The following is a 25060-nucleotide window of genomic DNA, read 5'->3' on the forward strand; positions in this document are numbered from 1 at the left end:
TTTAAAAGAGAAAATGACAAACTCTTTTTTTTTTTAATTTGATACAACCATGTGTGCCAAATAATCTGCAAGTGATCATTCACAATCACAGAAACAAAGTGCATGATTATTCTCCATGTCTGTTGCAGCATTAAACTTTCATCTGTTTATACTCAGGCCATTTGGAATAGAAAGTACTTGCGTCTCAAAATGAAAACTGTAAACAAATCCACTCTTGCCAGCAGCTTCTAAAGCAACAAAGATTTCCCCTGCACACATCCTTTGCTTCCTTGTGAAGATGACCTTTGCATAAGCATGCTTTTTGTTCAGCAGTTTGCTGATTATATTTATATGTTTATATGATATTCCTAATAAAACACCTGGCATTCCCTCTCTCTCTAGCAACCACCCTTAGTAATTATAATCCAAGCAGTTTATAAAAAAATATTGAACTCCATCACTAGTGTAAAATAACAACTGGGCATAATGCAACCTGATAGAGAATCCAGTAAAAATGCATAACTAGCTGGGTCCGATTCGGTATAATGGCTTTCAACCATTCCCTCTGAAACATAGACCTTTTAATCAGTTAATCAAGGGACTAACATAAGAGATGCATTTTCTTATGGCACCAAAAACTAAACAAAGTTGTTGATGCCTTCAAGGAAGGGCTACAGCAATAGTGCTAACATTCAGAACATCCTGGTATGTGATTTAGATCTTGGCCAGATGAGTGGAGGCCCAAGGTTGAGTCTCAGCCATAGAAACGCATTGGTTGATTTTGGACCAACCACCCTCCCTTAGTCCAGGTTACTTCACAGGATTGTATCTGTGGGCCTAAAAGAAAGAAAACAATCCTTTGGTAAGATGTCTTGAACTCCTGGAGAACAGGTAGAATGTAAATCTAATAAATAAACCAAAAGGCTATTGGTTTATTTAACCCCAGCAGGTCTCAGATCATGGCAAAACAATACCAAGAAAGGTCCTTTTTAGATAAAGAGATGCTAAGTAAAGCTTTATATGAAAACAACCAAGTAGGATTTGATGCAGTGGCCAATACACAACCAGTTTATTCATCCAAGAGCCATTAATGGCTATAGTTTCCAGTTTAATGTTTCATTAGTGTCAAATGCAAGTCTAGCCCTATGTGATGTGGGCAGTGGCCTTCTCTCCAAAACAAGTTTCTTTCCGAAATTTATGTCTCCCCTGTAGACACTTAGATTGAGATCAGCCAAGAAAGGTAAGTTCCCTGTTCCAGATCCTGCTGATAAAATGCCTCCTGGGATGATGAGCAAAGATACTCTGCCATGAGCCTGCTTGGGTATGGTTTATGGGCCAACTGAGATGATGTAGGAATAGCAATTCTTCACATGGTGCACAATCGTCATCCCAAAAAAACAGAATGGAGTAAGCTGTTGGAACAGTTCCCAAGATAAGTCAGTCAATTGGTTTCTAGATTGGCTGCCCAGATCAGTGGCCAGCTTCATTACAGGGAAGGGAAGGGAAGGGAAGGGAAGGGAAGGGAAGGGAAGGGAAGGGAAGGGAAGGGAAGGGAAGGGAAGGGAAGGGAAGGGAAGGGAGCCACCTAATTTCTTTTTTTTTTTTGCTACCTTGTTGATATATAACTCTGCAAGGATTACATGCAGAACAGGCACTCTACACAATGCTGCCTTAACACATGCTGCCAGTCTCTGTGATCATGATGAGCAGACAAGACAGGTACCCTGGGATCTGTGAGCTGTAACTCAACTGCAAGGCCCACTAACAATCTCAGCTCATCTTTGGCCCCCAGTGGCTAGTTAGATGCACCCATCTGTCAACAGACCACCAGTAAAGCTGTTGTTCGGCGTTCTGATCACAGACTACTACAGAGGCTTTCTACTCATCTCCAAGTCTGATTATTTATTACCTATTAGGTCAGCTGAAAGCATTCATTAATTCACTGGAATGATGAGTTCATTCATTCAGCCCAGACTGGTTTTTAGATTGCGTTGTTAAATGGGCTCTTTTTTAAACACTATATTCTTATTGGTTTTATTGTTTTGTTTTATGGCATGTTGTTTTAGTGTTTATTCAAGGAGCAATAAAAAGGGAGTGAAGGAAATGTTATTAACCAGACCCAACACATGTTTACCATGTCCCCTGATTGGTGGATTCCCCTGCTGTTTTATCCCTCCTGGACCAGAAAAGGAAAAGGAAACACTAGTTTCACCCTTGATCCCCTCACCTGGGTTAGAAGGGGAAAGTGGCAGAGCCCTTGTCAATTTCAATTTTTAAAAAATGGTCCATGTTTCACCATTGGTCAGTGAATCTGCTAAAAGAAAAAGGAAGAGAAAATAATCCCATTTATTTTTCACCATTCCACCAGTGAACTTGTAAAAAAAGAGGGGGGGGCATGGAGGGCAGTGACCAGTTTCCAGAGGGGAGGGGGCATTTCTGCCAAAAAGCACAGTACCAATTGGAGTAGAGATCTTTGCAGAAGATCTTGCACTTGAACTGGTGCAAGTCTGAAAACACTACACTTGGCATTAGCTGAGAAAGAAGCATGGAGGCTGGGTAGAGGACCACATCATGTGTTCCTGGCCTTTAGAAATGGTCAGTGGCCTGCACCTATGCTGGACCAAGGTAGACATGTGGATCAGCCCTGAATTCAACAAGGACTCTCTTCCAGTAAAGGAAGCTGAATTCAGTGAATTCAGGGCTGATTCACATGTCCAGCATCATCCAGCATAACTGCAGGCCACTGACCATTTCTAAAGGCCATGAACACACGACTGATATTATTCCAGATGTCAAGGAATAGTGATATTATTCCAAATGTCAGATGTCAAGGAATGGTTGTCAGAAATGTGTGATTGATCTGTTTTAGAAAAGGGAATATTTTCTTCCAATCAAAGGATGCAACAATATATATGACCTCAGCAAAGATTCTGTGATATCTTATAATAATATCTTGGATTGTTCATATTATAGTAGTGAATTCATTGGTAAACCAGTGACTATTGATAACTATAAAATATAAGGTAGATTTTTTTTCCTTTTTAGTTTGTACTTTTAATTTTTTAAAATTCCCTTCTTTTAGATTAAATGTTGTTTTGTTACAAAAATAAAGATATTAAATAAAAATTTTTAAAAAACAATGGTTCCCTTCTGAGTTGATATCCAACTGCTGCCTAAATCTTAACTATATTCCTTCAGAACCAAAAATAAGAGCACCCATTTGTGTGATATTTAAATGCAATTGCACATATTTAATATCTGTAAAAGAGAAGCATCTAGAAAAAGAGGACATAAATTCCCAGATAGCTCTCCTTCTGCAATTTTGCCTGGCCTAGTTGTTATTGATCTGAAGATATTAGCGATGACCTTGGAGACTCTGCTCCCATTTGGAGGGAGATGTATGAAACTGATGGGGGATGTCTCCTTTATCCTTCCAAACCACTTAGAATTATTTTAGTGGAAACAGGCTTAAAAAGAAAAAAAGCAAGTGCATTAGCAAAGCAAGAAGTGGACAGGAAACATTAGAAAAGATACATTTCCTTCAGACAGAGATGCTTATGCCATCGACCCATTCACCCCAACATGCTCGTATTAAAGCAAAATGTCTGAAAAGAGATGATAACCACAGTTAGACAGACACAGTTATCACTCTGAACATGAACATAAAATTTCACCCCATCAACCTTCTGGGTAACTCTGTTCAGGCAGATGTGGCTACAAGTTCCTTTCAGGCTTTCTAATTCAACAACGAAAGGTCATGGCATTTGAGGGGAAGTGAGAGAAGATGGCTTCTCTTCCTTTGTATCCCTTGCCCACGACAAGAGTTTGGAATGCCTGCAGACATTTCCAATCTGATCGAATCACTTCAAGAGTGGAGTTCTGCTTTCCCGCTGCCAGGAACAGTGCTTGGATGTTACTGTAATACCAATTTGCTAATTTTTCATTGTAGTTGACATAACTGAAGTGAAAGGCATCGTCGATGTAGTAATCCTTTCTAACAGGGGCCTGAGATTTGTTGTTGTCTGTGTCACTTCCTTGTTCTTAACCTTATTCACAATTTGCACAAATAATGATTCTGCTCATGTACAAACAATGCAGTCAGTTGTTCCTACTTTCATCATGGATTATTGTGAAAGAGATGTACAGATACCACGTTCTGTTTTGACAAAGAAAAGAAAAAAAAAACATGCTCTTCCACTGTCTTTCATCTAAGAGTCACAACAAAATCTGCTTTTAAGTCCACATTCCAGGCAAGGACTTACCCTGATCTCCATGAAAAACAAATAGCAAAATCAGGATGCAAAACTCAGCTGCAAAACTCTGGATGCACTCGGATGTCCTAGCAGTTTTCATCAAATGAATGGAGAAAACTCATTGTCTGTGCTTGGCCAGATCAAACAATTAACACTGAAGATCTGTACACTTTATTTTTGTAAGTCAACATGAACTTTGAAAGGTGGGGCTTCCAGTGAGGATTCATGGTGAACTAGATATCCCTGAAGGAGCGGGGATGGCATTGCGGTGGAGATCAGCAGCCAGACAGTAAAATTGGGCCAGCACAGTCTTACCAATATTACCAGTTCTAGCAATCAGTCATGCTATTTTGTCAGCAGTATTCATTGTTCCATATTAAGAAACAAAGACAGTGGAAAACAAGACAGAGACCAACTGTCTTCATATTAATGAAGGACATTTTTTATGACCAGAAATACACACTGAGTAATTTTGGTGAGGAAAACAACCATATATATGGCTGCCTGGACTAGTCCATTTAGGTTTGGCAAGAATTTCAGAAGTGGTTTGCCATTGCCTTATTCCTAGGGCTGAGAGAGAGTGAGTGGCCCAAGGTCACCCAGTTGGCTTTGTGCCTAAGGGAGAACTCACGGTCTCCTGGTTTCTATCCTGGTGCTTTAACCACTATACCAATCTGGTTCATTTTCTCTCTCTCTCTCTCTCTCTCTCTCTCATGATTACTAGATAGACAGACAGACAGACAGACAATTGACAGGGAAGGAAGGAAGGAAGGAAGGAAGGAAGGAAGGAAGGAAGGAAGGAAGGAAGGAAGGAAGGAGATAAAGACAGAAAGATAGAGTAGATAGATAAGATTGATTCGGTAGGTAGGTAGGTAGTGTTTATTCAAAATGGAGGAAATCATCTCTTTGGAAATTGAAATTGGATTGGGGGCACAAAAAAAGCAGGGGAGTTGGGGGATTGGAAGGCTGCATGCAGCTTTGTGGCTTCATGCAGCCAACCCCATCCTAGATAATGTTGCTTCCAATTCTTCAAAGTGACATATGAAAGCCTACAAAGGAGGATTTCCTATCAAAATTACCACTCTGATCCACTTTCAGAGGAACAGTCATAGCAAAACCCACAACATTTTCACAAAAGACAACCTAACTCACATGCACTAAAATATGCCTTCTGTGACCCAGATTAGGACACATAAATTACATTCCATGAAGGGGGGGAAAAAAGACTCACAGAGCTAGGGAGTGGAAATCCTACATAGTTTTTAACCACCTGAAATGTTTCTGAAGTTTACCAGTCGGGTTATGGCCCATCTATATCGTGCAGGTTCAAAAGTAAATTCTTTGTAATTTAATCCCAGTGGGATATAATTCTTTCACATGACAGAGGCCATACCTCAAGTGGAAAAACTAAAAAGCACTGGTAGAAATTAGCAACGTGTCTGACAATACTTTGGTACAATTCTGTAAATTGCTTTTCAAACAGAAATAAATTGCCATGATTAGGAGGCTTGGTGTAGAACAATGGCCTGGTGAAAAAGGCTGGGTTTGAAATTTATGTTCTGTTGTTTTACTGAGGAATGATCACTCATACATTATATGAGTGTGACTAACATGAACATTTACTTGTTTGCCTATTTGCTCCTGACATAAACAATCCCTTGTTGGCAATGGTGACCATTCATGGTCACTTTGAACACTGCACTTTTCAGACCATATTTTTGTCAATGGGATTTCTGATTCTGGAGTCCCTCATATTCAGTGAAAATTACTTATTATCTTCCACCAACTCCTTTCCCAGTGCTACACCTCTAGTGCAAGTAGGCCATTACTACAAGCCATTCTAAATATGCTATCCTATGATCTCAGTATCTAGTTTATTAATTATGAAATGGAGGAGAGATCCAAATCCAGCATCAGACTTAATTACTACCATGGCTATTTCATACAAGGAAGGATTTATTTTAAATGCTATCTGCTTTCTGTGTTATTTATGCATACTGAGAATGAAACATTGCAACCCTCTGCTTTAGGAAAACAAAGAAAATCACATGAGAAAACCCACTGGTTATTACATATGCATATGCATGAAACAGATGTCAGCAAGACCATCCATACTCACATCACAGCACAAAGGTTCCCAATCAGTTTATTGAATTTGGCAAACCAATGACGTTGCCCATGGACACCAGAGTCTTATGAACCACAGTTCAAAAGATCACTGAGGGACCGGAGAGAGTATTCGGCCAAGTGTCAAACCACTGCACACATTCTGTCTATTACAGCTTTTCCCCAGACAAATTCTCTTCAGAATCCTAATCCCTGGTCACCGTGATTATAAGTTAAGAAGCTTGTTTACCTCCAACAGTTAACAGCTATCCCAGATCACAAAGTTTTTTTCAGTATCACCATCTGAAATGTGTTTTAACTAGATGTGCCAGATTATTTATTTATTTTCAATGTGCCTAGTCCCATCAGGCTCCACCATCAGGGCAGTTGACTGCAGAATTTAAATCCTGCAGCCTAAATAACCCAATATTAAACAACAGCCAGCACAGAACATGGAATTTGCAAGAGAAAGGGAAAATATCCTGAAATCAAGGTCAGCTCCTGGTGAATCCATGGGCACGCCCATGTAGCTTTCTGGATGAAAATACAGAACTGGTTTGTCATTGTCTTCTGTGGTATTTTTTCACCCTCCAGGTCTCCCATTCTGCTCCAGTATTCCCTGATGATCCTGCTTAGGGTGCTGAGTTCAGATAAAAACCAGGCAATTAATAGCAATGAATCTTAGCAAAAAAACTACTACTTATCAATTAACCCCTAAAGACCTCTTGAACAGAACAATCTAACAGCAAGAGAAAGAAAACAAACAAACAAAAAAAGGCAATTTAGATAGAGCAATTAATGTTGCTATGAAAAGGGCTCTCTCCAGAACAAGGCCTCTAAGAATTTTATTTAGCAGCTACACTACACTGATCGTACCTTGCTTCTTAAGTGCTAACCCCTTCTCTTTCCACTAAGCTATGATCCCAACTTTGAGCACTGTTAACTGAGGTCAAGAACTTTCCAAATCTTTGCATGTTCAGTTTTAATATTCATTTTTTGCATCAAATTATCATCTTGCAATCCAAAAAGGATTTGCCACATTTTGACAGGTCACTAAGATTGAAAACTTTTTTTTAAAGAAAAAAGAAAGACAAAGACTTTCACCACAAAAACTACATAAGTTCACATATACACAGCTATCTGTAACTAACTGGGAAAAAGATCTTGGAATCATAGTGGACTGCTCAATGAAGATGTTAGCTTAGGGAGCTGCTGTTAAGAAAATGGCGACATTCATATAAGGATTACCATGAAACAGATCTGAGAGTAAAGCTGCCAATGTTGTAATGCTTATATACAAATGTAAGCTATCTTAAGCACACTTTGTTGGTTGCTACATTTGAAAAAGAATATAATATAATGAAGTTAACTGGAAGAAGTAGAGCAGGCAAAAGAAAGTTTTTTCTTCACACAGTGCATAATTAGCCTAGGCAATGTATAATCACAAGTCATTGTAATGGCCACTAACTTTGATGTTTTTAAAAGGAAAATGGAGAATACATGGAGGCCTATCAAGGGCTATTAATCTAAAGGGTCAGTGTTACCTCTGGGTTGGTGGCTGCATCCCTCCAAATATCAGTTGCAGGAGAACAATATCAGAAGGGAGATATGTCTCATTTCTGGCTTGTGAGCACCCAAAAACATCTGTTTGCCCACTGTGAGGAACAAAATTCTGGACTAAGATGGCCTTTGACTTGATCCAGAGCAGCTATTCCGATGTGAAAAGCTTACATACAATGGTAACTTAACTTCATCCCATGGATTACAAATGTTAAGAACAGAATGCATGTTTGCTTGTAAAAGTATTAATTTTCCAGACAAAAATCTTATTTTGTAATATGAAAAAAGAATGCACTTAATTAGGTATTCATTGCCATTTATTTGTATTTTTTTTAAAAGTAAACCTGTTCAGACTTTATTTGTATGCTGTGTTTAGAGAGTATAATTTATTTTGCAAATTCCCTTGACTATGCAAAGGTAGGAACTCCTGACAGTCATATGCTGACATGTTCCTTGGGGCAAAAGCAAAGGCTACATTCCTCTCTTGCATCATATTCCCCTCCAGAATTCAACTCTTAATTAGCACTTCAAGACATACCAGCTCTCAACAATAAACCCTGTGTAAGCGATGAGGGATGCTGAGAATAATGTGCAGTGTCTTCCAGTCTTTAAGAGACAAAGGTGAAGCTGTAGATACAAACACATCTGGATTTCAGATAAAAACCATCCTACTGCACCAAATGGCCATTTAGAAAAATCACAGAAGCAAGTGGGAAGTTATTCCAAAACACAAAATCAGCTGGGAAGCTTGAAATGTTGTTAGTTTAAAGAAGCTGTTCAGGTTCAGAAGATAACAAGGGAGTATCACAAGCTTAGCAAAATACCCTGGAGGTGGGTAATACATAAGAAACTAAGAAGCCTATTAATGATAAATCAGCTTGCAATTCAGATACAGGAAGCAAAAAACACGCTCGTAGACTGGAGCACAGAAAAGAGGATAATAACACACACTTGTACAATAGTGACAAAAAAGGTCCCCAATTGTAATTTACAAGAATGTGGAACACAGGGTCAAATCATGCAAGTTTTGAAGCTTTTAGATAAATTTCCATTCCTGCACCATGCCAGTGTAACTACTGAATAAGACAATCTTGTCATCAGCACCATGGACAGCAGTGAAACAAGACTAATGCCTAGGCTGACTTTCCTGGTTCAGGATTATGAATCTTGGTGACTCATAATGTTTTCCTCAGTACAGCCCAGACATTCTTCTGTGACCTGAATGTTAAGATGAGATGGAGAAGTGAAGAGGACAACCTTGTTCTGTCACAAATACACTTACTCCTCCTGCTGTTACAGAACCAACGGATGGGCAAGAAGATACCTCTGTCTGCATCTGCATGAGACAGTCTGCAAGTCATAGAGAAAGAAAAAGGTCTCCCCCAACACACACGTGCAGTCACACTGATCAACCAGTGCAGTTGCAAGAACATGAATGGGAAATTGGGGTATGGAGGGAGAGATGGGATACCAGCACTCTTTCAATTACATTATAGGGAAGATGACAGATTTGGATTTAATTCACATTCAGAATTCAAGGAAAGGAGGGAGGGGAAGGGGAAGCAGGGCAGGCAGGCAAGCTTTTTTTTTTTTAGTTTGGGCAGAGGGTGTTGTGTTCTTAAGCCCAATTCTGAGCCTCATGATCAAAAAAGAAATAAATTGTATTAAATAAAATAAATCACACTGTTGTATTATATGTTTGACAGATTCCCAGTGCATGCTTTGGTCTCAGAAGTAGATCACTATACAGTAAGTGCAGGACCTTTCTTGAAAATACCATTTGGTTTCAGTTTTCCTTTTTTCCATGTATTAAGCCAGCAATAATTTGCAAACCAGATAATTAATTTTTACGGTTGACTAGGGACACAGGAAACAAGTGCAATTAAGAATTAAATTGTAGTTCTGGTAAAAGGACTACCTACCATGAAAAAATTGAGAATTATCAATGGTACAGACTGTTGTTCAAGACAATATTACATGTAATGTATATTATATTGCTAGAATCCACTATCCCACAAAATTTTCCCCAAGCACTTCAATGCATTTATGCCAAACAATCATTTGCTACCATATATCATTTCCTCTTCTTGGGTTTTGAGATATTTAATTAGGATAGGCATCTCAAAAGTTCATGTGCCTTGACAATACACATATCCCACAAACTTTTATATACCCATTTGGCAGCAGGGAGGGTGGCATCATGATCTGTCAATCAAAATCTAAACATCTGCCGTCTTACACAAACAAAGGAGCTGATTCTGCGTCACAGAAATACACAGCATCATTCTGTACCATAGACACTGAAGGATGACACTGTTCAAGAATTCTCAAGGAGAACTTACACTGATACTAGTATTTAGACTGTGCAAATTCTTTGAAAGATGTCACTTGGAATACTGTATATGACAGTGCCTCCAAAGCACCTCTTTTTTAAAATCATCTTACATCCCAGCTGCGCAACTGTAAATCATTCTATCAAGCTCCCAAGTTAATTCTGTCCATTTATTGCCCTCCCTAAATTGTGGGGAGAGAGAGCTGTGGGGGGCGGGGTGATAGATAAGAGGTATGGGGTAGATATTGTAGTGGTGGAGAGATGTGTCCTTAAGCCATGCTTCTGCTACCTCACAAATCATGTACTCAAACTATTTGGGTTCAAATGGATGTGTGAAAACTGCCTTTAAGCTCATCCAACTGTTGCTAGTTGTCCATCACATATCCATTGTTCTACTGCTGTAACTTCTGTATTTTCCATCCAATTAGCACAGCATTTTCAGATGTTCAATGTCCCCTTGCAAAGCACCTCTTCTGGGATCATTAAAGCAGCCATGTCTTTGTCCAGGTTTGTACAGCTGTTTCAGAAGCTGCTCTTGGCTCTCTCTGTGCACAAAGCCACTTTTCTGGGTTGGGGGGAGGGGGGAGGCAGAGAAACATGGCTGAAGCAGATCTGGCTGTTTTAATCATTCAAAAGTGCTTATTCAAGTACTTAAATAAAGTGCTTTATCCATACTCTTTACATGTACTACCCCTGCATGTTTGAAGAATTGGCACAGCTTTACTAGATATAAATATATGAAATATTTTAACTAAACATGAAGATGAAAGTCGAAGAATAAAGCGGAATTAGGCATTCATTTTAGAATGACACAAGAAGAAATTAGCCTCTACTTACCACTAAGGCTGTTGATCTGTTACTCAGGAGTTTCTCAATGTCTTGAGCAGCACTTTCCACTAACTGCCGGGCATTGTTGGCTTCCACTGTGTATAAGTCTGTGTTTTGCATATATATCTGAAGAAGGAAAGAAAGAAGACATAGAAACTATAATAAAGTTCTGCAAAGAGATTAGGCCAGTGTTTATCTCGACCTTGGGAACTTGAAGATGTGTGGACTTCAGCTTGCTGGCTGGGGAATTCTGGGAGTTGAAGTCCACACATCTTCAAGCTGCCAGGGTTGAGAAACATTGGGTTAGGCTAACGAATGTCCTAGAGGCCCCCTTTAAAATAGTAAGACAAGGACATGGAAAATTTTGGAGCGAAATCTCTTTAGTTTTCCATGTAATGTTCTTGCTGTGCATTTGCTCACTAAGTATGATGTTCTTTTCAAGCCAAATGATCCAATGAGGTATAGTTTTTCATGAAAACTACGTTTTTCCCCTAAGGGTCCATTAGAATACAAAATTTTGTCATCAATAATTTGGAATACTAGTTTTCATACAGAAGACTTACGCTCCTTTCCCTTGGGCTTCCCCCCCTCCCCAACTCATTTTTAAGATGAGCAGGTTGGAACATAGCCTCTATGTAACAGCATAGGTATCCAGTATATGCCACAATGACATCAACATGCATCATGACATCATAACACAAATGCAAATGATGCAATTTCCATCAGTCATCAGGCAACTGATACTAATTACACAATCTACAATTGTGCAATGATGTCATGATGAACATGATGTCACTTGGCCCCTCTACATCTTCCTCATGGATGTCCATGTCTAATGGAATTATTCAGCCCCTGATGACTCACCACTAAAGGCCAATTCCCATTTTATTCTGGAGGGTGAAGCAAGAATAAGCATGCATTATTTGCCTGACCATAATTGCTCATGCGTTGAGGGAACACAACACTCAAAAGCCTGGGGAAGTTCTTATCTCCTTGTAGGCTCCATTTATTTATTTATTTAATTTTATATCCTGCCTTTATTATTTTTATAAATAACTCAAGGTGACGAACATACCTGATACTCCTTCCTCCTCCTATTTCCCCCACAACAGCACCCCTGTGAGGTGAGTTGGGCTGAGAGAGAGTGACTGGCCCAGGTCACCCAGCTGGCTTTCATGCCTAAGGTGGGACTAGAACTCATGGACTCCTGGTTTCTAGCCTGTTTGCAAATTAGAAGCCTTGAAAATCAGAATTTTAAATTAGGGGTTTCAATCAGGGGTAAGGAACCCCCCTCTTCCTATTGCCAAACTACAGTTCTCAGCACTCCCAAATGGCATGATTATTGGTGAGGAATCTGGAGTTGTAATTCACCAATGGCCAAAGGTTCCCCTTTCTGTTTTAAAGCATACAAAATGTACCCATGTACAGAGGTTAACTTGTGCATCTTCATGGCAGCCAAGATCGTGGCCTATTGGAAGAGGGCTGGAACAAAAATATACATAGACTTAGCTCTGGACCATACCCTTTGTGTATTTCTTATTTCCTAAAGCAGAATTCTTAATTAGGGCTTAGTCTACAAACTGACTCTATTGAAAAGATTTTGAGATTGTATGAGATGAGATGAAGAATTTAAGCCATAGAGTTATTGTATCATGAACAGGAATCTCTTCGATAGAGAACAGATTCTGTTCTTTCATTGAGCAATGCAATTAGGAAAACATGAAGGAAATCATTCTCAGGACACATAGAAGCAGCAAATTAATTAAGGGTGAAATGCATCACAGCCTACAGAAATCTATGTACAAGGTCTAAAGAAAAAGGAAACAAACATTCAAATCAATTACAATGAACAGGAGTTTTATTACTGACGTCACTGCAGATCTATAACAACGGCGTACCTTAAGGCTAAGTGAACAAACAAGAAAAATGTATTGATAAATTCAACAGATGGCCTGAGTTTATACAAACATTATGCCTCTGCTAAGTGGGTGTCACATTGTCTTAAGGGAAGCCAGTCCAGGCAGCACAAACAGACGACGGGCGCAACACTAAATCATTGGCCAACTTCCAGCAGCTTCTGGCACCACACATTTCACGAAGAAAAATGACTTGGTCTGGAAATCATCAATACATCCCAATCCCAGCATCGCTTAAATGTTTTTATTATGGCTTTGTGTTTTCTGGACATGAATGGTTCTGTTTATCAGCCCTAGGAATTAATATATGAACAAAGATGGAATTGGCAGTGCATAGCAAACATATCTACAGAATGTTCTGCTTTTCTCATTATTTTCAATGGATTAGTCACTGGGCATACAACCCCTGAAAAAGGGGGAAGACTGGCAAACTTCTTCCATAATAGTCAGCTTCGTGAGGAATCTTCATTTTAGTGTTAGCATTAATGTTAGCCAACTGTCATGAGTAAGGATGGCGAGCAGGGGGCTCCCATCCAGACTGTTAAGCGCATGCGTAGCACTGAGGAATTAGGTAGCCATTCAAAGAGACACAGATCGGGACCGCCTTAACCTTTGGGGTTTATATGGCTGGGTTTTTCCCACGCTTCTTCAGTTTGTTAGGATTCCTGTTATGTACAAGCAATAAAACATTAGAGACCAGTTCCTTGTCTCAGTGTGTTTCCTGGCAGTTAGGACACCAACCATGTGGTCATTAAGCCAATCATGCGGTTTCCCATTGATTTTGCTTGCCAGAAGCCAGCCAGGAAGATCGAAAATGGCGATCACATGACTGCAGGATGCTGCAATGGTTGTAAATGCAAACCAGTTGCCAAGTGCCTGAATCATGATCATGTGACCATGGGGATGCTGTTGTAAGTGTGAGGACAGGTCATAACTTGAGTTTTTAGCACCATTGTAAGTCTGAACCATCACTAAACAAATGGTTGTCAAGTGAGGACTACCCGTACAGATAATTCTAACAGTTGGGACCCCTGGCAGACGAGGATCCTCAGCAGGCACTCCATTGTTGTCTGGGGAGAGTAGCAGTAACTACTGGGGACAGGCAGTTTCTAAGGTATCCAGGCTTTGAGCATTATGGAGTTCTATAGGTAGCAACCAGCACCATGAATTGCACTTGGAAACCCACTGGTAGGCAGTGCACTTCACATAGCAAAGGTATAACATTGAGCACCAAGACCAACCACTTAAGCATGCACACTGCTGCATTTTGGACCACCTGCAATTTCCAGGTATTTAAGGGTGGCCCCAGGTACAGCAGATGACAAAGACATGAGTGACTGTTTTCAGCACATCCTGTTCCAGCTAAGGCAGCAGCCATGAGTCCAGGAGGACCCTTATATTGTGAGTCTGCTGTATCCCAGGGAACATAACGCCACCAAGTGCCACAGATGATATAATCCCAATCCACAGACTGTTGTCCTAACACCTTTTTTCTCCAAATAATTTCTCTGCATTAACCAACACTCACAATAGGTGTTTTATATCTTTCGCCTCCTCCCCATTTCCCTACTTGGTATTCCTATGGTTTGCAATGATTCTTTTAACAAATCTTGGCACCCCCTAAGCTGACATCTCAGGTTGTCTGAAAAGTATCCTTTCCCACCCCAAGCTAGAGAGAGAATAGTGTTTTGTTTTAAAAAATGAATAAAGCCTCTTCAGATATGTGCAGAATGGAAAGTCTTTCCTTCTGAGAACACTAATTTGAAAAACAAATAATTGAACAGAAACTAAGTTGCTATAAGCAGTCTAGAAGCAAAACCCAAATGTAGCTTCTTATTTAGAATTTTAAAAATACAGCAATCTAAGCAGCTGCTGCATAAGCCACCTCATTTCTATATATGTGGAAAATATGTGCATTATTATGTGGAACACATGCCCACCATGTACGCTCACCAAATCACAATCTTAAATTTTGCAGGGTTTTTTGGTTGTTTGTTGGTTGTAATCTCATTCTCAGGCAGAATCAAGGTTAGTTGCTGCCTGGACCAAGCATTTTTCATAACAGCAAGACTTCATCCCCCAAATGATCAGTTGCTCTATTTCCCCATTTCATCCCAACAGGATCAGCCTTTGATCTGTCAGGCTCCTTCTCTTACTTTCTTCTCAGTTACCCATGAAAGAGGTCTCTACATTTTGTGCACTGAAGCAAAAAGGAGATCATTGTGCGTTACATATGTAGGCACAAATAGGTAAGAAACTGACAACTCTACCCATCAGGGAACCAGAGTTGGTGGCAATTGCTCTTCATGCTTGTAGCTCATCTGGGATTCTTACCATGTAATAACTAAAGAACCCAATAACTTTTTCACACTTTGGATGCTTCTTGGCACTGATTAGTTAGTTAGATGTCATCAAGTTGCACTTGACTTCTGCTGACTAATTGTCCTCTATCTGGAGCCAACTGCAGAAAGAACATTCCAATAATAACCCTGATCTGGTCCATCTACCTAACCTGCCACTATTGCTTTTTATTTTTCCTCAACTCTTCTAGTTCATCACTGCTCACATCACATACCCAAAGAAAGTGAGTTTCTGCTTGTCAATCATCTCCTCAAGTTCTTGGAGCTTTTAATCATTTCCAGCTTTGCAATTTGAGGGTATCTATCTTCTTTCTCATGCTATTTCTCCATATCCACTTTTTATAGCCAAATATTACCCTGGTAAAGTCACTGGTTTAACTATTCTGATCTTTTTGTAATTGAATTGCCCTTATTCTTCATATTTTTATAGGAAGTTTTTTTTAGTCCTTTCTTATTCAGATTCATCTCCCCTAAGATGCTTTTATTAACTTTAAGACTGTTTTAAAGAGAAAGTGCAGGATTAAATACTTTAAACAAAATCATTTTTCCCTTACCTTTCATGCAGAATGATCAAATGCAAAAATGGTTGATCTTTATCTGAAATGGGACTGCAAATTTGTTCAAAGGTATATGAATCCAATAAACTTCCACTTTTAAATACTTTTTTTCAATTATTTTACTACTTTAACATTTTTTTTTAATGGCTGGTAAAAATTTTATCGCTGAAAAAATCCAAGTATATTTTCTAGGGCTGTAGTAAGGGGGGCTGAATTAGACCAAAAAAATGCTTATTTTTTGTTTTGTTTTGAGCTCTCCATAAAGTCTGTTCTTTCTTATTTGTATATCATTTTCACAGGAAAACTGTTTTAACCAAACCTGACATTTCGACCTCTTCTTAATGCCTGGAGAATTGTCAGAAGTATTTTCAATCTGTATATAAGATTCTCTGCTTCCCAGTGGCTCCAAAAATAAACAACAAGGAATAAGCTAAAACACTGGACCTCGGTCCATATTATAAGCTACAAGTAGGCAAATCTGGCTGTGGAAAGATTCGTTAATCAGTGGGCTAATCAACGTACGATATATACCTTTTCCTCCATGCCAAGCCATGGTAAAACAATTACTTGACCTCCAATTCTTTTCTTCTGCAGTTTAGAATTCTATACACTGAGAAGAAACAGCAATTCCCCAACATGCAGAACACTTCAGCATTTTGCTTTTTGGTTAAGATCTCCATAGATATAAAACGAGATCATACATCGTCACTCAACATGATCAAAAGGTAATGATGGAAAGAAGCATTAATCTCACACCTATCCTCTTTTACCTTCACATTCATAATACCAAAAACTGCCCTTAATATCCTTCCTCTAAATCTAATTTTTCTTCCACTGTTTTTCTCAAATGCAGACAGTCAAGCGTACATGCTTGTTCAATAGTTTTGGGGCTATACTAAGAGAACGCCTTGGGAATCTCACACTTGACTGCTAAAGCCGCTTAATATCCACATGGAAAAAGACTGTAGGACTATTGTTACTATTCAATCAAGTTGTTTACAAAGACGTTACACAAAGGGATGATGCTTTTACATTCTGGAGCTTTCATGCTACTACTATACAACTGAACAATATATTTAAAATCCTGAAAGGGATTACCATTTCCTCCAGGAAAAGATAACATAAATGCAAACATGGAAACTTAAACAGGCATTTAGTCTGTGTATTTGAGGGATAAAAGTGGATTGGGGGCTTTCAGGACTTGATGTCACATGTTCAAATCCAGATAGTTTTAAGCTTAATGCCACCCAAATTTGGTCCATTATTTCTTATAATAACTTGTGATATGTCATGTCTAGCAAATATTGTTTTGATGTGTTTAAAACAGTAGTCATTTCTACTAAGAAGTCCTTTAGTTGAGATACTTCTAGATACAGTACTTTGCAAATTGTGGATTTCAACGTGTAACATCAAATCTTGAATACCCGCAATCAAACAGACTTGGAGATGCAGCGTGAGGTACAGTATATCCCAGCTGAAATTTCCAGCATACAAGCTGATCTTAATAAACCTAGCCAGTTCGCCTCTTGCATTATTGCATCCTCCTAAATGAACAATGTACGAACTAAATCCAACCCTGTCTATCATCTGACCCAGACCAAGTCATCTATTTATAATCAATATAATTAGAGAGGATGTTAGTAAGTTAATGTTGGTGAATTAATTCCCTGAGCTTTTCAAAATACCCGATCCTTCATTTATGGAAAGAACAATGAATGAATCTCAAAACCAAATATAGCCTATATTTTTTTTTTCTTAAATATGCCTTCATAATTTTTGTTTTGATCCATTCAGTTGTGTCCGATTCTTAGAGACTGCCTGGACAAGTCCCTGCAGTTTTCTTGGCAAGGTTTTTTGGAAGTGGTTTGCCATTGCCTCCTTCCTAGGGCTTAGAGAGAACGACTGGCCCAAGGTCACCCAGCTGGCTTTGTACCTAAGTGGGACTAGAACTCACTGCCTCCCAGGTTCTTGCCTGATGCCTTAACCACTACACCAAACCCGCTCTGCCTTAATACTAGGGCTACACCAAAAAGATATGCCATATATTTTGTCTACAATATATTTGATTTGTGCCACATTATATAACAAATTAGCTTGTTAGGTGCTAGATGCAGTGTCAGAAGGAGCTTATGAAGGTTTTGTTTTAATTTTAAGCTTAAGAACACACTCTTTCACAGAAATTCAGACCTGTAGGCTTTCTGTTCACGTGCATTTGCACCTTGACTCAAAATTTGCATATTGTGGCAGGAAAAGCAGCCAAGCTAAGAAGCACATGGAATTGCTAAGAATAAGTGTTATGTCTGTATTCATGTGCTTTCTCTGCTGAATGAATTAATGAAGGATAGCCCACCGAGCATTGTACGTGCATCATCTTGTAGATAAAGAAAGTTACGATTCGATAAGACCCATCAGATGAGTCTCTGAAAACATTTGAAACCATGCACTGATTTATTACGATGCAGGCACAGAATTGTAGAACACCATCTGAATTACATCTATTTCACGATGGAATTTCAGAAGAGAAGAGGAAGGATTCCCTGCTCCTATTTTTAGCTGCTCTGTTCCCTAACACAAATTTAATAAAAATGTGACAAAATGCCCTGCAGAAAATTAATTAATAGCAAAGTCCTATGCAGTCAAAGCTCCACTGTAAATTTATACAGAGATATTAAAATAACACCCCCTTTGAATAACACTTGTCTAGTCAGGGCTTTTACTGAGCATGAACATTTAATTATTGTGCATTGTAGACAGCACACATTGCTAATTAGATCAGAAAAACACTGCAGTTGACAAGACACACTTAATGGTCAGTTAATGAGCCAATAGGAACAACAAGGAATACATACATACATACAAACATGCAAAATACACACACAAGGAGACAAATCCATTTTGGCAGGAGAAGGTTGAAGCAGCAGTTGAATCTAGACAAATGGCAAGATTATACACAAAATGTTTTGTATTTCCCATTTGAAGAAGCTGTGATGCCAAGGGATGCTTCTGAATCTTGCCTTGCTCTTCATGAAGCAAGCAGAGGAACCCCTGAAGTCCCTCACAAGTTCAGTCCAAACATTTGTTACACCAACTTTATCTGCAAAATAGCATTTCTAAGCTCCAGGAATTACAGGGTGAGGAAAAGTTAGAAGGTTTTCTGACTATCAGCAGCTTTCTGGGTGTGACGGAGCTATTTTACAACCCTGCCAGCTAAGAGTCCTTTAGCAGTAGATGCAGGAGCAAAGCTGGATTTCATAATGCAACTATTTTGCATATAGTTGAATTATTCGGTGACTGATTGATGTATTGATTCATTTATACCCGGCATTTCCTTCAGGTACTCAAGACTGTGTACAAACAACAACTGCATGAAATAAGCTGGGCTGAGAGAAAGTATCTGGCCTCAGATCACCCAGTGAGCTTCCAAAGCTGAAGGTGAGCTAGAACCTGGGTCTACCCCTCTTAGAGCAACACCTTCACCTCTATACCACACTGGCTCAGGAATACAGGGAACTTTCTTTCCTCTACTTAGAGTTATGGTCTGTGTAGTTTAGTACTGTCTACACTGAGTAGCAGTCGCTCTACTATATCTTACATTGTAGCCTATGCAAGCTTCCCTGGAGATCCTAGATGTTCTGCCTACAGAGTGTTCTTCCACCAAGCTTCAGTTCAGCTCCAAGAACATGGAGGTTCTGGTGTTGACCTTTAACATCGGCACCACATTCTTAGGGCTTGATTATATGAGGGACTGCCTCTCCTGCCCAGAGAGCAGGAGAAGCTTCTTTGAAGATCTTTCCATTGCCAAATGTTTTCCTACCTAGTTCACAGGAGAGAACCTTCTTCTGTGTGGTCCTCAGGCTATGGAATGTATTCACCAAGGAAGTATCTTTGGACCTAAATACTCTCCCAGTATTTCAGAAAATCATAAAACCAGGATCTTACACCAGGGTTTAATTGTTAGTTGAAATGATTTTGATTTGAATGGTAATTTCATTTTTCCTGAGATTTTAATTGAATCCTTTTTATTGTGATGCTTTATATTTTGCATTTTTAATTGTGTAATGTTGTGTAAACAGGACAGCAGGTTATAAATCTAATAAATCTAATAAATATGTATAGTTTTCACATCTACTGTAACTTGTCTGACATTACCCTAAGGAACTGTAGAGAGCTGTAATTGCCTAACTGTGCAAGCTTGTAGGATTTAGGAAGCAGGATACTAAATTACACCTAGTATATTGGCCCATTTCTATTCTTTGCAAGCTCCTGGGATGAAGACAGTTGGATTTGAAATTACAAGGCTCCCTTTGTTACACCAACAGGATACAAACCCAATGGGGCACCCACATATTGACAGCTTAGTAGGATCCCCATTAAATTTAACTAAGAACTCTCGAATTCCTCCCCTGGGCATGCTAAGTCCTGAATTGCCTTGTGGGCTGTCACTCCAAGTGACAGTCGGTCTGCTTCTGCGAGGTGGAGACCTATCCCTAACAGGTTTCCAGCCCTGATCTGCTGCCTGGGTATTAAGGGTAAGGGAGAGGGCTGTTGGTAGGTTTCATCCCCTCGTCTCCCTGAATTCTCTAGGGACGTGGAGAGGTTCTTCAGTAGGATCTCTAATGATTCCATTTTAGCTTCCAGCACCCTTAATCTCTGAGGGGTGGGTGATATTTCAGATATTTTGGATTCCAGGTTCCCACTGAATGATGATGTGGTCTTCCAAAAATAAGACGTTTCTAAAATTACGTGTAGGAGCACTATTGAATAACAGTATGTAGCTCCTTCAAAAAAGAAAAGTATCCAAGGCAAGCCTTGTTTCGTTTAAGAGGAATGTGTTATCAGGGCATATGTCAACAAAGAATCCATCTCCTCCAGCACTTTTTTTCCCTCACGCCCACCCCTTTGTCTTAGTTGCTGCTTACAGAGCATCTCACATTTACCAGACAGGCAGTGTGATGCAAAGAAGCTTGTTGCTGCCAGACACAATAATAAGCCCCTGCCTTTTGCACCTGATTAAATATTAGGGTTTTTTTTCCCCAAACAATAAGCTAGTCTGACTAAACAGACAGTAAGTCAATGAATGAATATGCAATAACTTTCTCTATGAAGGTAGCCTGGGAAAAGAGAAATGCAGGAAGTAGGGCTATTCAAAATGCCAGGCCATCATCTCAATCCAGGACTCAATCCATTAAAGAATCTGCTCTGGTGACATGTTGGAGGGTGAGTTTTTTTTAAGGCTTTCACTTTCATGTCCAAGGTTTATTTAAAAACACAGAAATTCTTTGGTGTTGGATTGCATGTGGTTTCAGGCATGGGTGAACAATTAATGCACACAAAAGGATCAAAACAGAAAACTGAAAGGCAGAGCACTTGGAAACATTCCTGAAACTGCCCTTGTCTTATTTTCTTTGCAGAAACAGCTGCATAGACCATCTGCGCTATGCCCCAGGCTCCAGAATCTACAACATGCTCTTTTCTACAATCAAATCAAACCAAGATATATCTAAATTCAGCATACAAATCCAATTGAGGCAGATCTAAAGCTACCAGTAGGCCATGAATGTGATTTATTCATTAGGTACTCAGAGTCATGCTACTTTTAAATGTGGAGCTTCTACTTAGCCATTGATGAACTCATTCTCCATGAACACACTCAAAGATTTTTTTTTTTAAGCCAGGGTGAAACTGCTTGTTATTGAAATATGCAGCTAGATCTCTAATGTTTTCTTATCATCTTTGACCTGCTGTTGGACAACCTTAATACAATGAATGTGTTTATAGATAGGGAACTATACGCTGACATCACTGGTTGCTACTGGCAAGGAGGGAGAAACTCAGGAGAGCCATTTCATAATGGATTTCATTATTGGCCTTCATTCCAACATGTCTGTTGAACTCCATAGGGCACCCCTTGTTTTCCCAATGCTCCTAATATAAAATCTGGGCTGTTATTGCTACCAGTGCTGTGTTCAAAATAGTATACAAGGTCCTAATAGTGTAGACCTTTGCTACCCAAAAGACCTTCTCAGTAAAACGATCCTGTGCTCCATTTAACAGAAGGACATTAGTAAAACTCATCTATTATGCTAGTGCAACTCATTGCTATATAAAAGCCCATGGAATAGTCACTTACTTGAACAAGTTCATCCACCCCACTGGCTGTTCTCACCAGCCTCACTAGGTCTTCTTGCATCATATCCACCCACCGCTTTATCCTACAGAAATAGAAGAAAAAGAGAAAAAAGATGTCTCATCAGATCAATGGCACACAGCTAAGAAGATCAGAGGCACATGGGAGGGCTGACAAATTATTTTCTATGTGGGAGACTGATGTGGAAGGTCTCTTTGATAGTGCTGTGAATCTGCTCTAGTCACATTTTTCTATCCCATTCTTCTACCTGCTCAGCATCTCACATAAAAACTCTGTATATTGAGACTTCGGCAAATCTGCATATTCAGCCATAGGCAAATCTCTTTTTCCTAGTAGACTATAGGGCCACTGTTACCAAAAGGTGGCCAAATAACTCAGCTATGAGAACATAGCAACTCAAAACTCAAAACAAATTTAATTAAAAACTCCTTTCTTCCTTCCTCCCTCCCCTCCCTCACCCCTCATTATCATTTTATTAATGGATTATGAGGGATTTTATGTCTATGCACTAGACTAAGGCCATAATAAAGTTACTTTCCTTTGATATTTCAAACTCATACCCTAATAGAGGGTGTTTTATTTCAGAGATGGAAATATTCAATTTTTTTTTTTTGCCTCCTATTTGTCCTTTGTCACCCTTTAAGATCAGACCAGCTGATCTTGTATCATAGAAGGCAATCTGCAACCTCTGATTTTTTTTTTTTTAAGCAGCTTCTTGGAACCTCTTCTGAGAGCCCCATCACATTTGAGCAATGCAAAGACTGAAAATTATTAAGGCGGTTTCTCTACAGCACATGTGAAAATGAGCTGAGCTCAGTGGTATCCACAGGCGGGTGGAGAGCTCAAAATCAGCAAAATGGCAGATGGAGCATCAGGAAGGAAGCCCTGCCTCTTCTGAACATGAGTGCAACTTCAACAAGGGTACAAAAGGGATGGTGTTTGTATTATGATGCTCTGACTACCATCTTGCTGATTTTGACCCACCCCCTCCACACACAGATGCTTTATTATTTATTTATTTATTTATTTATTTATTTATCGATCAAATTTATCACTGCCCATCTCCCAAAAGGGACTCTGGGCGGTTGCTGGCTGAGCACACATAAAATCAAGAAAAAGCTCAACCCTTTCCACACACACAAACACAAAAAGACACAGAAAAGTCTCCATTTTAAAACAAATCATTACTTTGATCATGGACACATCTGTAGATGGATTTAGAAATTACTTCACTCTAAGCTTATTTCCCTTCAGCAAAGGATTGTTACCTTGCCGTGGTGCTGGAGCTTGAGCACCTCAATGATGCCATGAGCTAAACTGTGAAGGGTCACCCAAGACGGGAAGGACATGACAGAGAGGTCAGACTAAATGCGATCCCTGGGGAAGGTAATGGCAACCCACCCCAGTATTCTTGCCATGAAAACTAAATGGATCAGTACAACCAGAGATATGTTGGTATACCATCGGAAGATGAGACCCCCAGGTTGGAAGATGGTCAAAATGCTACTGGGGAGGAACAGAGGATGAGCTCAACTAGCCCCAGACGTGATGACGCAGCTAGCTCAAAGCCGAAAGGATGGCTAGCGGCCGTCGGCGCTGGTGGTGAACGGCGAATCCGATGTTCTAAGGATCAACACACCATTGGAACCTGGAATGTAAGATCTATGAGCCAGGGCAAATTGGATGTGGTTATTGGTGAGATGTCGAGATTAAAGATAGACATTTGGGGCGTCAGTGAACTGAAATGGACTGGAATGGGCCACTTCACATCAAATGACCACCAGATCTACTACTGTGGACAAGAGGACCACAGAAGAAATGGAGTAGCCTTCATAATTAATAGTAAAGTGGCTAAAAAGCAGTGCTTGGATACAATCCAAAAAATGATAGAATGATCTCAATTTGAATTCAGGGCAAGCCATCTAGCATCACAGTGATCCAAATATACGCCCCAACCACAGATGCTGAAGAAGCTGAAGTAGAGCAGTTCTATGAGGATCTGCAGCACCTACCAGACAACACGCCTAAAAGAGACATTATTTTTATCACAGGACACTGGAATGCTAAGGTGGGCAGTCAAATGACACCTGGAATTACAGGTAAGCATGGCCTGGGAGAACAAAACGAAGCAGGACATAGGCTGATAGAATTTTGCCAAGACAACTCACTCTGCATAACAAACACTCTCTTCCAACAACCTAAGAGACAACTTTATACATGGATTTCACCAGATGGACAACACCAAAATCAGATTGACTACATCCTTTGCAGCCAAAGGTGGCGGACATCTATACAGCCAGTAAAAACAAGACCTGGAGCTGACTGTAGTTCCGATCACGAACTTCTTCTTGCACAATTTAGGATCAGACTAAAGAGATTAGGGAAGACCCACAGATCAGCTAGATATGAGCTCACTAATATTCCTAAGGAATATGCAGTGGAGGTGAAGAATCAATTTAAGGGACTGGACTTAGTAGATAGGGTTCCGGAAGAACTATGGACAGAAGTTCGCAACATTGTTCAGGACGCGGCAACAAAATACATCCCAAAGAAAGGGAAAACCAAGAAGGCAAAATGGCTGTCTGCTGAGACACTAGAAGTAGCCCAAGAAAGAAGGAAAGCAAAAGGCAACAGTGATAGGGGAAGATATGCCCAATTAAATGCAAAATTGCAGAGGTTAGCCAGAAGAGATAAGGAATTATTTTTAAACAAGCAATGCACGGAAGTGGAAGAAGACAATAGAATAGGAAGGACAAAAGACCTCTTCCAGAAAATTAGAAACACTGGAGGTAAATTCCAGGCCAAAATGGGTATGACCAAAACAAAGATGGCAAGGACCTAACAGAAGAAGAAGAGATCAAGAAAAGGTGGCAAGAATATACAGAAGACCTGTATAGGAAGGATAACATCCTGAAGAGTGAGGTTGAATGGGCCTTAGGAAGCATTGCTAATAACAAGGCAGCAGGAGACGACGGCATCCCAGCTGAACTGTTCAAAATCTTGCAAGATGATGCTGTCAAG

General features: G+C 39.7%; 1 protein-coding gene across 1 annotated transcript in view; it reads right to left on the reverse strand.

Moving 5' to 3' along the window:
• The window catches only part of CACNA2D1 (calcium voltage-gated channel auxiliary subunit alpha2delta 1), a 416604-nt gene that overhangs the window by 311043 nt on the left and 80501 nt on the right, over positions 1 to 25060 (reverse strand). Inside the window, exons 2-3 of the mRNA XM_063308113.1 lie at positions 22022 to 22103; positions 11068 to 11184 (exon numbers count right to left, since the gene is read on the reverse strand). Coding sequence (XP_063164183.1) covers positions 11068 to 11184; positions 22022 to 22103 — 199 coding nt within the window. The remainder of the gene's footprint in view (positions 1 to 11067; positions 11185 to 22021; positions 22104 to 25060) is intronic.

The sequence above is a fragment of the Candoia aspera genome, chromosome 7 (assembly GCF_035149785.1).
Source record: "Candoia aspera isolate rCanAsp1 chromosome 7, rCanAsp1.hap2, whole genome shotgun sequence".
NCBI lineage: Eukaryota > Metazoa > Chordata > Lepidosauria > Squamata > Boidae > Candoia > Candoia aspera.